Source organism: Kogia breviceps, chromosome 6 (assembly GCF_026419965.1).
Source record: "Kogia breviceps isolate mKogBre1 chromosome 6, mKogBre1 haplotype 1, whole genome shotgun sequence".
In the NCBI taxonomy this organism is placed as follows: Eukaryota; Metazoa; Chordata; class Mammalia; order Artiodactyla; family Physeteridae; genus Kogia; species Kogia breviceps.
The window spans coordinates 131115179-131128711 of record NC_081315.1 but is presented as its reverse complement, the minus strand read 5'-3'; the positions used below and the strand labels follow the sequence as shown (position 1 = coordinate 131128711).

At 37.0% G+C, this 13533-nt stretch overlaps 1 protein-coding gene across 1 annotated transcript in view; it reads right to left on the bottom strand.

Moving 5' to 3' along the window:
• Positions 1 to 13533, bottom strand: part of FAT4 (FAT atypical cadherin 4) — a 172616-nt gene that overhangs the window by 43625 nt on the left and 115458 nt on the right. Inside the window, exon 7 of the mRNA XM_059066306.2 lies at positions 7121 to 7301. Coding sequence (XP_058922289.1) covers positions 7121 to 7301 — 181 coding nt within the window. The remainder of the gene's footprint in view (positions 1 to 7120; positions 7302 to 13533) is intronic.

Genomic DNA, 13533 nt, shown 5'->3' with positions numbered 1-13533 from the left:
TCAAATTTTATGTGAACATCGCATTAACAATCTTTATTGTGAGATATCCCACGACCTCAAGCAGGTCCTCACAAGGTTTGTGGGTTTCTTAAATCATGCAAGTCCCCAGAATATACCCAGAAGACTATTGTGTTTTAAATAAACCAGCCTGAGAGCATAAATCAGGGTCTTTCTCTAATATTGTGGTCAGCGGCCAGGATCACAAATGAACATCTGTTAAATGAATCTAAAAATTATTTTTTCTGCTGTCCGCCGTAACATACCAGAAAGGTCAGTGGAAGATCTTTTTCTTTAAAGACCAAACACTGTATTTGACACATACTGACTATCCAGAACAACTCAAGAACTGATTATTTATACAGAGACATTCCTAGATACTAATTCTCTCATTTGCTATTCCTCATATGGCCATGTTGCTTTGCTTTCTTGTTGTAAGGAGAGGTATGACATCTTCATGGATATTTTGATGCTAACCAGAGTGGTTAGCGGGGAAGAGTTTCCACTGAGAATAGCTTCTCTCTTCTTTCTGAAGAAAAAAGCTGTCTGTATATATTCCTGAGAGGTCAGCTAGGAAAGAAGTAGCTAAGCTTGAAGGTTCAGAAGCTGGCTATGGTCCATAATTTTTTAAGTTGGAGGGCAGCGAGATACTAGACATATTTCAAAGTTTTCTCCTTTATGCCAACAAAGAAATGCCCTCGTTGGAACTAACTGGTGTTTCTATAGTTTGGTTTGTGTCCATAAAAACATAGCAACAGCAAGTGCCTAATAGAAACAGCAGGAAAAACCTTGCATTGCAGCCAGTGCACATTTCTCCTATGAAGTTCATCATTTAAAACAAACATTTCAGCATCTTCATCCTATTTAGAGGCATAATGAACTGTTGGGAGCTATTTTTTTTAAAAAAAATAGAGGTTCTATAAAATGAGAGCTAAATAGAAGAAGAATAAAGAAGGAATTTGGTTGAGAAATGATTTTAATATTGATAAAGTACTTGGTATCACTCGGATTTGAACACCCCTTGACACACCCACATGTCACGATCAGGAGTAAGAACAGCACTGACTATATTTCCTGGACCAGAAATGACTCATTACAAAGTGTAATGACTATGCTTACACAGTAGAAGATATCTACTCCCTTTATCAAAATAAAAATAACAAGGTTTGTAAATAATTTCTCAAAGTTAGAAATTCAGGACTCATGAAATAATCATATTGCCTTACCTTTTGGAGAAAGTCTGTAGACACCTGGATTATGAGAATTCTGTGATTTTACTTTAGGAAACTTTGCTTCTATCGGTAGGTGTAGAAATGACCAAATAAGTTAATAGGGGTTGGAACAAGTGTTTCATGGTGCCACAAGCTTTCTTACAGCTTTATGACAGCAAAGGTCAGGGTTCACTCAAATATTTGTTCCCTTAAGCATTCACAAATAAAAATAAGAAGGATGCAAAATATATGTAAATTTGATTTGGTTGCTTTGCATGTGAGAAGACCATGGTATATTAGAATGAACAATGTGTTGAAAGGCAAATGATGTAATTTCTGGCCCAGGTGGAACTAAATAATCCATAGAGGAACTCGGTACTATAAATTCTTATTCTTTATTTTATGCTATTGCACGTAAGATTTTCTGTTTAAAAGTAGGTAATATATTTATTATTTTAAAAAAAAGAATAAAAGTGTATCAATAGTATATTTTAAATATGAGATATTCTTTAATATCTCACAATATCTATAATACCAGTTTCAATCAAATTTATTCTTGTAAGTTACAAAAAGAAAGAGATAAGAGAAACATAGGGGACAGTATAAATGGATAGACTGCTGAGATCACATGCCCAGGTTTTCCCCACTTGTATTATTTGAGTCTTGTTTCACTTCTCATCCTTTCATGCATCTCTCTCCTGCTTCTCTGGTCCACATTAATTTCTTTTAAGGTTATGAACTTAGATCAAGTCTTGTGCTACCTTCTTAACAGCTAAACACCTATGCTGTTCTTTACAACTTTGCAGTATCTTAACTGTGTTCTTACTGTGTACCCAGCAGACTACAAGGCATTTCATATACGCTCCCATTTAAGCCTCAGAACAATCCTAACAGTCTGGTTTTGTACTACATTTTTTATCGATGAGGAATCTGAGTCTAAGGGAGGCTAATCTAGTTGCACAGAGAAACATGCAATCTATAAATGGTACATGGAGACTTTGAACTTCTGCCTTTATGACTTCAACATGCACTTTTTCCATTATCCTACAGTAGGTGGAAGGTGAGACATAGCCTGGGGGGATGTGGGTGATACAAGGCACACTGTAGCTCTTGCTAAGGCCAAAAGGGACTCTCGCTCAGGTCTGTCGATGTAGAATCAGTTTACAACGATTTAGTTCAATGCAAATCAACAAGGTGTTATTTTTGTGTGTGACTCAAGAAATTACTGGCATAAACTGATCATTATTATCTAAAATCTCAATCAACTGTTGTTGCATTTGTAAAGCTGAAATATCCCCATTTGATTTTTTGAAACTTTTTTACCTCTTCCTGAGATTTGCTACGGTCATAAGGCACTGCACTGTGGGCTGCTAGAATACAGTGATTTAGTAATAGTTTAGAAACTGGACTTTGGAACACAGTTCCCTTGGACATGCATTTTGATCTCATTCAAGTACTTAAATTCATAAAGTTTCTTAGCCTTTCTAAGTCTTCTCTATCGATAAAGTATTATACATATATGTATGTATTCCTTTCATGTGGTAGTTTTGAGCATCAAATGTAATTTCTTTTGAAAAGCACTGGCAGCATAATTAGTATGTGACAAGAATTCAAAGTTTAGGTTTACACACATAACAGTATATATATGTACATAATTATAATAATCTATTATATATAATCTCTTATAATCCATCTTTAGGTAAGTGGATGAACTAATGGAGACATGGATAAGTAGGTAAAAACATTCTGTGCTCAAGCTTATACCCTAGATGGAAGAAAGACACATGGAAAAGTAAATATAAAAGCAGGCAGTATGTTTAAGTGCTATGAAATTGCTCAGAAGCATTGTTTCAGGAATTCAGAAGACAAAGAGATCACTTTTGATAGAAAAGCCTTTCTTGGAGAAATGTAAATTTAGGCTAAGTCTTAAAGAGGTTACCCACCTTACAATAGTATCGTAAAGGGAAAATGGAGGTATTTTAGGCTAGGAGTCAACAAATGTTGTTTCTGTAAAGGACCAGTTAGTAAATATTTTCAGCTCTTTAGGCCATCAGATCTCTGTTGCAACACTCAACTTGCTGTTTTAATGAAAAAGCAGCCGCAGACAATACGTACATGAATGGGCATGGCTATTTTTCAGTAACACTTTATTTACAAGACTAGGCGCTGGGTCGAATTTGGCTTGCAGGCTGCTGTTTGCAGAACCCTGGTCTAGGATATAGAAGGATTTGAACAGAGCCATATGCTTGGAAAAGCACACAGGTCCTTTTCCCAGGCGCAGAAAGTGATACAGTGAGGCTGAAAGTTTGGCTATACATTTGAACAGAATAAGCTTGGAAAGATGCTGGGGCTGTTTACGGAGTGGCTGGAATATGCAGACTGGGCGTTGTGCCCTAGGCAAACTGGAAGTTGAAAGATTTTGAGTATCATTGTTCAAGCTGAGCCACTGAGCTAGCTGTTTCATGTTACTGCCATTTTCCTTTCATTCACTGACTCAGGCTTTGCTTTATCCAAATCACTTTCTACAACACTGAGAGAAGAATCATCATAAAACGAAAACTAATCATGTTGTTGCCCACCTTAAAACATTTCAGTCGTTTCTCCCAATAGACACAGAAAGAAATGTGGATTTTCTCCTATGGTATACAAGGCCCATTCCTAACCCACACCAACCATACTGAAGAGCTTTGTTTTTCTGATGCTCTGTTTTTGCACAGCTTTGGCTCTGCACCTGTTACTGTCTTTGCCTAGAATGCCTTTCATCCCTTGTGTGTCCATAAGCAACTCCTCCGTCTTTCCAAAATTCATCAATTACTTGAAGCTTATACTTATTTCCTCAGGTATCACTGAGTATGCTGTTCTTTCCACACATTCTGTGTTTAAACTATACTTGTTACAAGGCACGCTAATTGTAATATTGCAAAATTACCTTCTATAGTCAAGTGTTCTTATTAGAACTGAAGTGCTTAACTCCCCAGAACTTAACAAAGTATCTGGGACATTGTAAGGGCTCCAAGATTATACAGGATCGTGTAGTATACAGATTGGAAGGATTAGAAACCACAGTCAGGAGAGTAAGTTAATTTTTATTATAATAGTCCAGGCATGATGTAATTATGCACTGAACTAGGGTCTTGGCAGGAGGGGTGCACAGAAAAGAATGAGTGCCAGAGGCCTTGGAAAGAAGAAATATGAAAACTTGTCCACTGAATGAGCATAGGGCGAGAGGATGAATGTTGGCCATCAGGATGGAAGGATGAAGAAAGCAAGGCAACACCATTAAAAGAGAGCAGTACACCAAGATGAGAAACAGAAAAGGTTAGGAGTTTCTGATATGTTGTCCTTATGACTTCTACCTCTACGTAGAAGTGCCTCCTAGAGAGTTTTAAAGACAGATGGGAATCTCCAGGATGGTGTCAGAGTTGATACAACAGGTTTAGAGGTTTTCTGGGTAAGTTTCCTCATGGCTGCAGCCATGGAAATGGATGATTCTCTACTCTCTCTCTCTTTTACTCTTTCTCTCCCTCTCTCACACACACAAACACACACATACACACACGTGCGGGAAAATAAAGAAAGGAAAGAAAAGGACTGAGAAAAAATGCTGTGGCGAATGTCCAAGTTTCTTTGGAGAGATAGAAGGAGGGGATACAGAAGGCAAATTAGAAGGTGTGGTCAGAGACGCAGGATGAGAAATAAGAAATAACATTTACACTGACACTGAGGAGAAAAGAAATGCCAATAAGAAAGGCTGACCGGTGGTGCAAATACTGCAAAAGGCAAAGGGAAATAAAGACTCAGAAATCACTGGACTTGATAAATTTCACTAGAATCTTCGAATAGTCTTTTTTGGTAAAGCAATGGAGGAGAAAGACTGAGAGATTTTCAAGAATAAATGGCCAGAGAAAACTCTGAGGCAGTAACCCACCCTCTCAAAAATGTGGTGTGAAAAATGGGAGTAAAAGCAGCCATTGTAAAGAATACTAGAATCATTCATTTAATGCATTTATTTAGGTGCCAGTCACTATTATGTTGTAGACATTTTTCAAGGAAGAATATATCAGGAATAAAATAGATATTAGAATGATGAAAAGAAAAAAAATACTAGTATAAATTTAGTGACTTTCATGTCCCAATAACGTGTTAGAGACATTTGCATGTATTAACTGATTCCATATATGATACTTGGCACCTAGTAATTGGTCAATATATATTTAATTCTCACAAATTTCGAAAGTAGCAATTCTTAACTCCACTTTTACTGATGGATACACTGAGCCTTAGAGACACTAAAATGACTTTCCTAAGTCATGTAAGTAAATAAAGGAACCAGAACTCAATACCAGATATTCTGAGCATTTCTATAGGGATAAAGGTATGATCGAGGAAAGAAGGATTACTTGAAGATCAAGAGCAAAATGTAGTAACTGTTGAATTAATGATTTGAGGGAAATCGAATGGGATGGGATTAAGAGCACAGAGAAAGGGATTTGCCTTTGAATGTCAACCCTGTTGATACCATTTTGTGACTTTCTCCAACGTTATGACATAAAAGAATTAAAAGTGAGGTTTTGAATGCGGATTTGGTCAGTTGGGGAAAAAAAAGGAATATATTTCTATAAGAGCTAAATTCTGGAATGGGTATCTGGGAAACAAGGATATAAACTAGATAAAGATATAAACTAGATAAGCTAGTAATTAATGCAGGCTGGTTTACTACAAGGGAAAATATTAAAAGTTATGTAAAGTGTTTAACTCAAAATAAGTATACCTTCCATTAAAATGCATAACTTGATCAAACTGGTAGAAAGAAGAATATAGATAAATATTTTTGGGGTAGCTGCTGTATAAAAGATCATGTTAGACCATATGGGAAAATTAACATCACACATAAAAGGTTGTGCTTTTAGAGAGTCCATCAGTAGTTGGGTAAATGACTTAAATATGTAATACTTAAATAGTCAATATAAAAATTAATACATAAAAGCTCTGTTAAGCAGAGGGAAAAGTGGATTTCCTCCAGGATTCCATGAATAGCAAGGAGTGATTAACATCCAAAATATATATTCCATTAAAAACATATCAAGCCAGAGTAAACAAGATTTAGGTTGGCATAACAACTTACTATTCTGTGAAAATATTTTTCATTTAAGTTGTAATAATTGTCTGTCAATTTAAAGTGAACATAATAGTTTTTTGCAAGATAAAAATGGCATGGATTTTTATCATATCTGACTATATGATGGCACAGTCATTTGAAGACTTTTCACCAATGGGTTTTAGCCCGGGGACTCTTGGCTGGCCATGGCTGCTTTGACAAAGAAAGTATTATGGAAGGGATTCCACGCCGTTTCAAGACCTGGCCTTTAAGAGCATTAGCAGCTTTCACCTGAGGTCCTTGTAACCCAGAGGTTCTTCTACCATATAAAGAAGTCTAAGTACCTTGCTGAAGAACCACACTGGGAAGCTCTGAGACCACAAGATCAGAGAAGGGGTCCAACTGAGCCTAAAGTTCCAGCCATCCCTGCCAAGCCACCAGGTATGCAAGTGAAGCCATCTTGGACCCTCTAGGACACAGTCACCAGGTAAATACCATAAGTGACACTAGTCAACCACAAGAAGCAGAAGAATCTCTCACTGACCCGTGCCCTAATTCCTCAACTACAAATTAATGAGATACAATAAAAATACAAATAAAATTAATAAGATAAAATTTTAGAACAATACATAAAATCATTATTGTTTTAATCCTCATTTTAGGTATAGTTGGCTATTCAGCCATAGAGAACCACAATTGGGCTATGAGTTAATGCTACGGAATTTCAGCAAAATGAAGCATTGTATGCATTTAGTCCAAAGACTAGTGTATGATGAGAAAAATAATTAAAATTTACAAAGGAAAATGTACTGACCTGATAACTGCATTTGTTGAAGCATCAGCATCTGAGGCATTTACCAATAAAACATCTGTCCCAGTTGGGGCATCTTCAGGAATTGTTGTCAAATACATTTTACTGGCAAAAGTGGGGACATTGTCATTGACGTCATCCACTATGACATTGATAGTTCCAGATCCAGTCAGGGCAGGGGATCCTAGAAGGAAAAGAAAATCAAGTCTTAATGTTCATAAATAACAAAAATAATAGCAAACTTAACAATTAGCTGTAGACAGAACTACGGAAGAGAATTTAGAAAACATCCCAAAGTAAAACTTGTGAACACATAGGCAAGCGATTGAGTGATTTTTAGTGTTGTTACAAGAAAAAAATATTTTTATTTAGGGACTAGTATTCCAACTCTCTCCTAGTGATACTGCACAAAAGGAATACGTCAACTTCTTATTCTATTTTAAAGGTGCTGATTCAGCAATGCAGAACACAACAATGTCATTTAAATGCCACAAAAGAGGCACTTACAGTAAAATAGCTCAAGCCAGATTTGGAGATTACCCCTGGGCCTGGAATAGCTAGCCAGCTGACAAGGCAGAGTTAAAAACTGTATTCCTAGATGTTACTGTCAATGCTATTGTCAACAAAATTCAAGTGGGCTTCTGAGGCCTTTAAATCCCCTTTTCTGTACTAACCAATATTTGTTTGCAGAAAACTTAAAGAAGAAAGCTTCAAGTTAACATCAAAACTCGAATCTTCCACTTGCTGGAAATAACACTATGTCAATGAGCTGACTTGAAATCATTTTTGTTGCATGTATTTAAGGTAAATGTGAAACAGTTCATTTTTATTTCCTGTTCCAGTTCCAGTATCAGCATATAGTGGAAACCCAGCATCTAACAAAATCTTGGAGTACACGGTCTGTACTACGCAAGGTTAGCAGACCCTGTGGTGAAGGTCCGATGGCATATTTGATTGGACTTTGTGGGTTGTCCCACAGGTAAACGGCAAATCATCTGCCCTTAGTTGTGTTTTCAAAATCAGTTTTCAAACTTTCATTTCTCTAAATAGAAATAATTAAAGTCTGTTTAACTGTATTTATGTAAAATAAAAGAAAGCCCTGGATACTCTCACTTTCTGTTTAAAATACTATTCTTTCTCCCATAAAATTATCTCTGGTTAAACGAAGTTTAAATTCTACTTATTTCTAGTGCTCAATATTTTGTAAATAAAGCCATTCATTCACTCGCTCATTTGTTTCTCTGTAAAATGTTCAGGGAGTAACTCTTTAGTATCAGGATGGTGTTGAGATTCACAGCCTTCCAATATTATTTTTGCGTAATAATATTCTAGTGATTTGCTAGTATTTCCTTACTACTATTCAAACTTTTTCCTATTAGATTGTTATTACTGATGGCATAGTACCGATCAGCTTTTATGCTCAAATGTATAGGAACCAAAATCGACAGACTAGAAAATTACGGAATGCAGTGGTTTTGGTGATGTGGTATTTTTGTGCTCTATGTAAGGAAGCTCAAATTCTACGTTAGATAAAAAATGTGTAAGACCACTTGAACTAGGCAGTGTAATGAGGCATGATACCTCCAGGAAACCTATGCAATTAAATTTAGGTTACAAGCTGATCTTTGTTGCCATATATATCCTTCTCCGTGACAGAATTTATATTAAGCATTGCATTTACATATTTTTAAATTCATGACTGCAGAAATCCTACTTTTTTTTTTTTTTTTTTTTTTTTTGCAGTATGCGGGCCTCGTGGCCTCTCCCATTGCAGAGCACAGGCTCCGGACGCGCAGGCGCAGCGGCCACGGCTCACGGGCCCAGCCGCTCCGCGGCACGTGGGATCTTCCTGGACCGGGAGACACGAACCCGTGTCCCCTGCATTGGCAGGCAGACTCTCAACCACTGCGCCACCAGGGAAGCCCAGAAATCCTACTTTTTAGGTGTTTGATTTTACATTAAAGGAAAGAAAACTAGTTCTCACTTTTTGCTTTTTTTGTATAATCGACTACAAATATTAAAATACTGTAATTGCCTTTTTACTAGTCACTTAAACAATGGTAGGCTGATGTTACAAACATTTCACACCCAGAATAGATCTGGAAGTATTATAAACACTGAAGCACATTAAAATAATACTTTAAAAATCTTACTCAACATATTAATAATGATAATTGCAAATATTTACTGAGTCTTTAGGTATTCAAGTACTGGTTGAAGAAGTTGACTTGCATTGTCTAATCTTCATAAGTTAGTACAACTGTTATCTCCATTTTATATATAAGTAAACTGAGAGAAAGGCTGAGCAACGTTTCTAGGGCCACCGACTTAGTGAGGAATGGAGCTGGGGTTTGACTTGAAGGCGGAGCTGCCGACCACTGGCAAAAAGCCATAAGGGGTTATAGCAGCTGGACAGGTACTGCTCAGTGAGATTCTCTGGGACCCTGGGCAAGCCGATCCCTGAGAACAGCACGAGGCACAAGCACCTCCATCTGTGAGGGACCCTAGCTATTGTCGAGGCTGTTTGTGGAGCATTTGGAAACATCAGACTGCTCATGAATTTTGAATTGTTCACAGCACATGTTAAAACCAAGATCAATTTTTCTGGGCTATTATTTTTGGCCAATGTTTGGCCTAAAGCTCTTGAATGTGTTAAATTACATACAGTTTGATGAAATGGAAGTTAATGATGTTAGTATTTCTCCCACTGGTTGCATTAAAAAAATTAACTAGAGGATATCTGTACTTTTGTGTGGACAGAAGGGGATATCATGGGAGGGAGCTGTACATCTGATGACCTGAGAGAAGGGATAACTAAATCAATGTCCCAGAGGACATGTAGGGCTCTTTCATCTCTTTCATTGACACTGTACTCCACTCACTAAGTCTGTCTCCTTATATGCAAATTGGGAATAATGAAAATAGAACCTACCTCAAAAGAGGTGTTGAGGGGAATGTAACACGCTTAGGATAGTGCCTGGTACGTAGTTAAAACGTATTCTATAGTACTCTTTGTTGTTGTACTTGTTTTAGAAACAAAAAAAAATGGAACATTGACCTTTAACAGGTCCATTTTTAACCCTACAGATTTCTGTGTCATAGTTCTCAGGATTTTTGTTCCTCCACAAAATTTTCAAGTCAATCCTATGATAATATTATTCAGGAAAAGACTTTGAATCATTCTTTTCTTTTAGTGATTTTTTTGTAGTTATAAGTATATGAGATACTTAGCTTTCAAAACTTTCACAGCTTTGTGGAAGACGTTGAATTGAAAGTTTAAAAATGCAAAATCTAAAAATGTACAGGGAGAGTTTAAAGAAGACCTGAATATGTCTCATATGCTCTCTAATCAACAGTGTTTAAACTTGTTAAGAAATAACACAGTACTGCCAAACAAAGGTTCCATCTTTGGTATTCTAAAGTGTCTGATGACACACATATGGAAAACCTCATAAAATGATGACTAACGCATTTGGTTAGGAACATGTGATTTCCTTCCTTGTCTATAAACTACATAAATATTGCTGCTGATGTGTTTTCTGAATTAGTAAGCAAAAAGCACAAATCATTGTTTACCCAGGAAAATATTCAGCAAGTTCAATCTCCATACCAAAGAATAATTTTTTCACAAGATCTTAAAAGCACACCAGTGACAACAGATGGGCCTGGCTTGAGAATTGGCCCCATAGGTAATCCCATATCCACTTGGGACATCTTCTTAAGCCAAGAACCATGCCCAGAGTCCCCTTTTCTCTTCTTATTAGCAGCCACAGCCCACTCTCAAAGCACTTGGGGTTCTTCTCTTCCTATTTTCTTGGAGAATTGATAGAGTGAAACACAATCTCTACAGCAGCCTCACTTTCTTGTTGCCCCAGGGGATGTGCACGAAGGTCTTATTTACTTTTTAAAGTTTTACAAGGAAACTTCACAAAGACAACGTTCTACATTTCTAAGTCTTTTACTGAGATTTAACTTACTCTGAACTCTGCCTCCAATATTTTTCATTTATTCTTGGGGGTGGGGCTTTCCATCGCACACCTCACTCCAGCCTCAGACTTGTCCACTATAGCAGGAGCTCCACAAGGCCCTTCCTCTCAGCTTTAGGCAGGGAGATGAAATCAAGGGACAAAAAGCAGCACAGCCCCTGGATTTTAAGTGAGTAAGCCTCTTCTCAGATGAAGGACACAAGTTCCCTAGTCCTTGGCCCACACAGATTTTAGTGCTTCCTCATCTCCTAATGGAATGATGAAATCTTGTTTTTGTTGTTGTTCTTGTTGCTTTTCTGTGTTTGTTTGCTTGTGTTTGAACCCTTTCTCTTAACTATGTGAAAAAGTGGTCCTGGTACTTACGTTCCTGTTTCCCAACATCTTTTTGGTTATAGCCCATGTGAAGTGCTGCATGATGTTCACTATGACTTTATCTTTGGTCCAGAACTTTCTGCTGGTTCCAGATCCTCAATATTGGTATGTCAAAAACTCAAGTCTTAATTATTCTATGTAAACTTAGCCCACATATTTATATATAAATTGAAAAACATATGTGCAAATACATACACACATATATATTTATAGATACCTATTATTGAAACATTTATTTGATAACATATATATATGAGTATCTTATATATGTATTACTCATTTAATATACAGATTCATGAAGTAAGTATTGCTATTTAATTTTTTAAATAAAGAACTTTAGACCCAAAGAATTTGAGCAACTTATTTACATTCAGCCATAGTGGCAGAAGGAAATCAATTTTGACTCTTAAAAAAAATATCTTTTCTCAGTTCATTAGGCTCAGATAAAAGTATGCTATTCTTATTGCACATTTTTACTCTATATTATTATTCTTATCAATGTACTTCTGCCATATTCTCTATTAAGTTACAAACTGAGAGCAGAAATAATTGTTTAATTCATCTTTATATAAAACCATAATGCATACCAATAGACCTTGTCCTCAATGTTTATTAACTTCTCCTTTGACTCGATATATGGAAATGTGATCTAGTGACTACATGGCTGAAAGTTCAAAAAGCTGAACACTTCTAGAAATATACATCTGGGAATACAGGTTTAGCCTACGGCCAGGCTCAGAAAACAAGACTGTCGACAAAGGTAAAAGTTTTGGAGATAGTCTACTACTTATAACAGAGGGTCCCAATTAATCCTGAATCCCATGAGAAGAATCAGAATACCAGGGGCCAATGTTTAGCTTGGATAGATCTGATAAGGATGAATTATATAGGTAGTGGCATACTAGGGCAAGATTACTCGATTTCATCTGGAATTGATTTATGAGAACCAGATACAAACAGAAAGAAGAGGTAGGATGTAATGACACAGGCTGCTGGTAGAAGACAGTGAGCCAGTGAAAGGGGTTGAAGATACAAATGAAATAAAAGGACAAGATCTCAGAAATTTATAATTGTAGATGTTAGGAGGATACAGTGGACATTTGAAATACAATTAGAGGTCAGATGATAAAATGAACCTCAAATTTCATTTTGTGAAAATTATATGTATTGTATACATACATCATAATCTGTGTATATATGTATATACATATATAAAAATAAAATAAATATAGGTAAATTGATAGGAACCTTCTGAAATTTTTAAAGGAAATAGAAAAAAAATACATATGATTCTGAAAAGCATTTTTTTAAATGTGCAAAAACATATCACACACACACACACGCACACGCACACACACACACACACACAGATTGTTCACAGCTTAATCTTCTGATAATCCATTATAATTGGGAAGTTCCAAGCTTTGTCTGAGTCATATTTTATACACTTATTTGGGAAATGATTAAACTGGTATTGCCTTTTAACACTAGTCGCCTAAAAAGATCAAATATATCAAAATAAAGTTCAAGGAAACTTAAGATTTTAAAAAGAGGAGACCTTCAAGATGGAGGAGGAGAAAGATGTGGAGATCACCTTCCTCCCCACAAATACATCAGAAATACATCTACATGTGGAACAACTCCTACAGAACACCTACTGAACACTGGCAGAAGACCTCAGACCTCCCAAAAGGCAAGAAACTCCCTCACGTACCTGGGGAGGGCAAAAGAAAAAAGAAAAAACAGAGACAAAAGAATAGGGACAGGACCTGCACCTCTGGGAGGGAGCTGTGAAGGAGGAAAAGTCTCCACACACTAGGAAGCCCCTTCACTGGCAGAGACAGGGGTGGCAGGGGGGAAACTTCGGAGCCACGGAGGAGAGCACAGCAACAGGGGTACAGATGGCAAAGCAGAGAGATTCCCGCACAGAGGATCAGTGCCCACCAGCACTCACCAGCTCGAGAGTATTGTCTGCTTGGCCGCCGGGGCAGGTGGGGGCTGGGAGCTGAGGCTCAGGCTTCAGAGGTCAGTACCCAGGGAGAGGACTAGGGTTGGCTG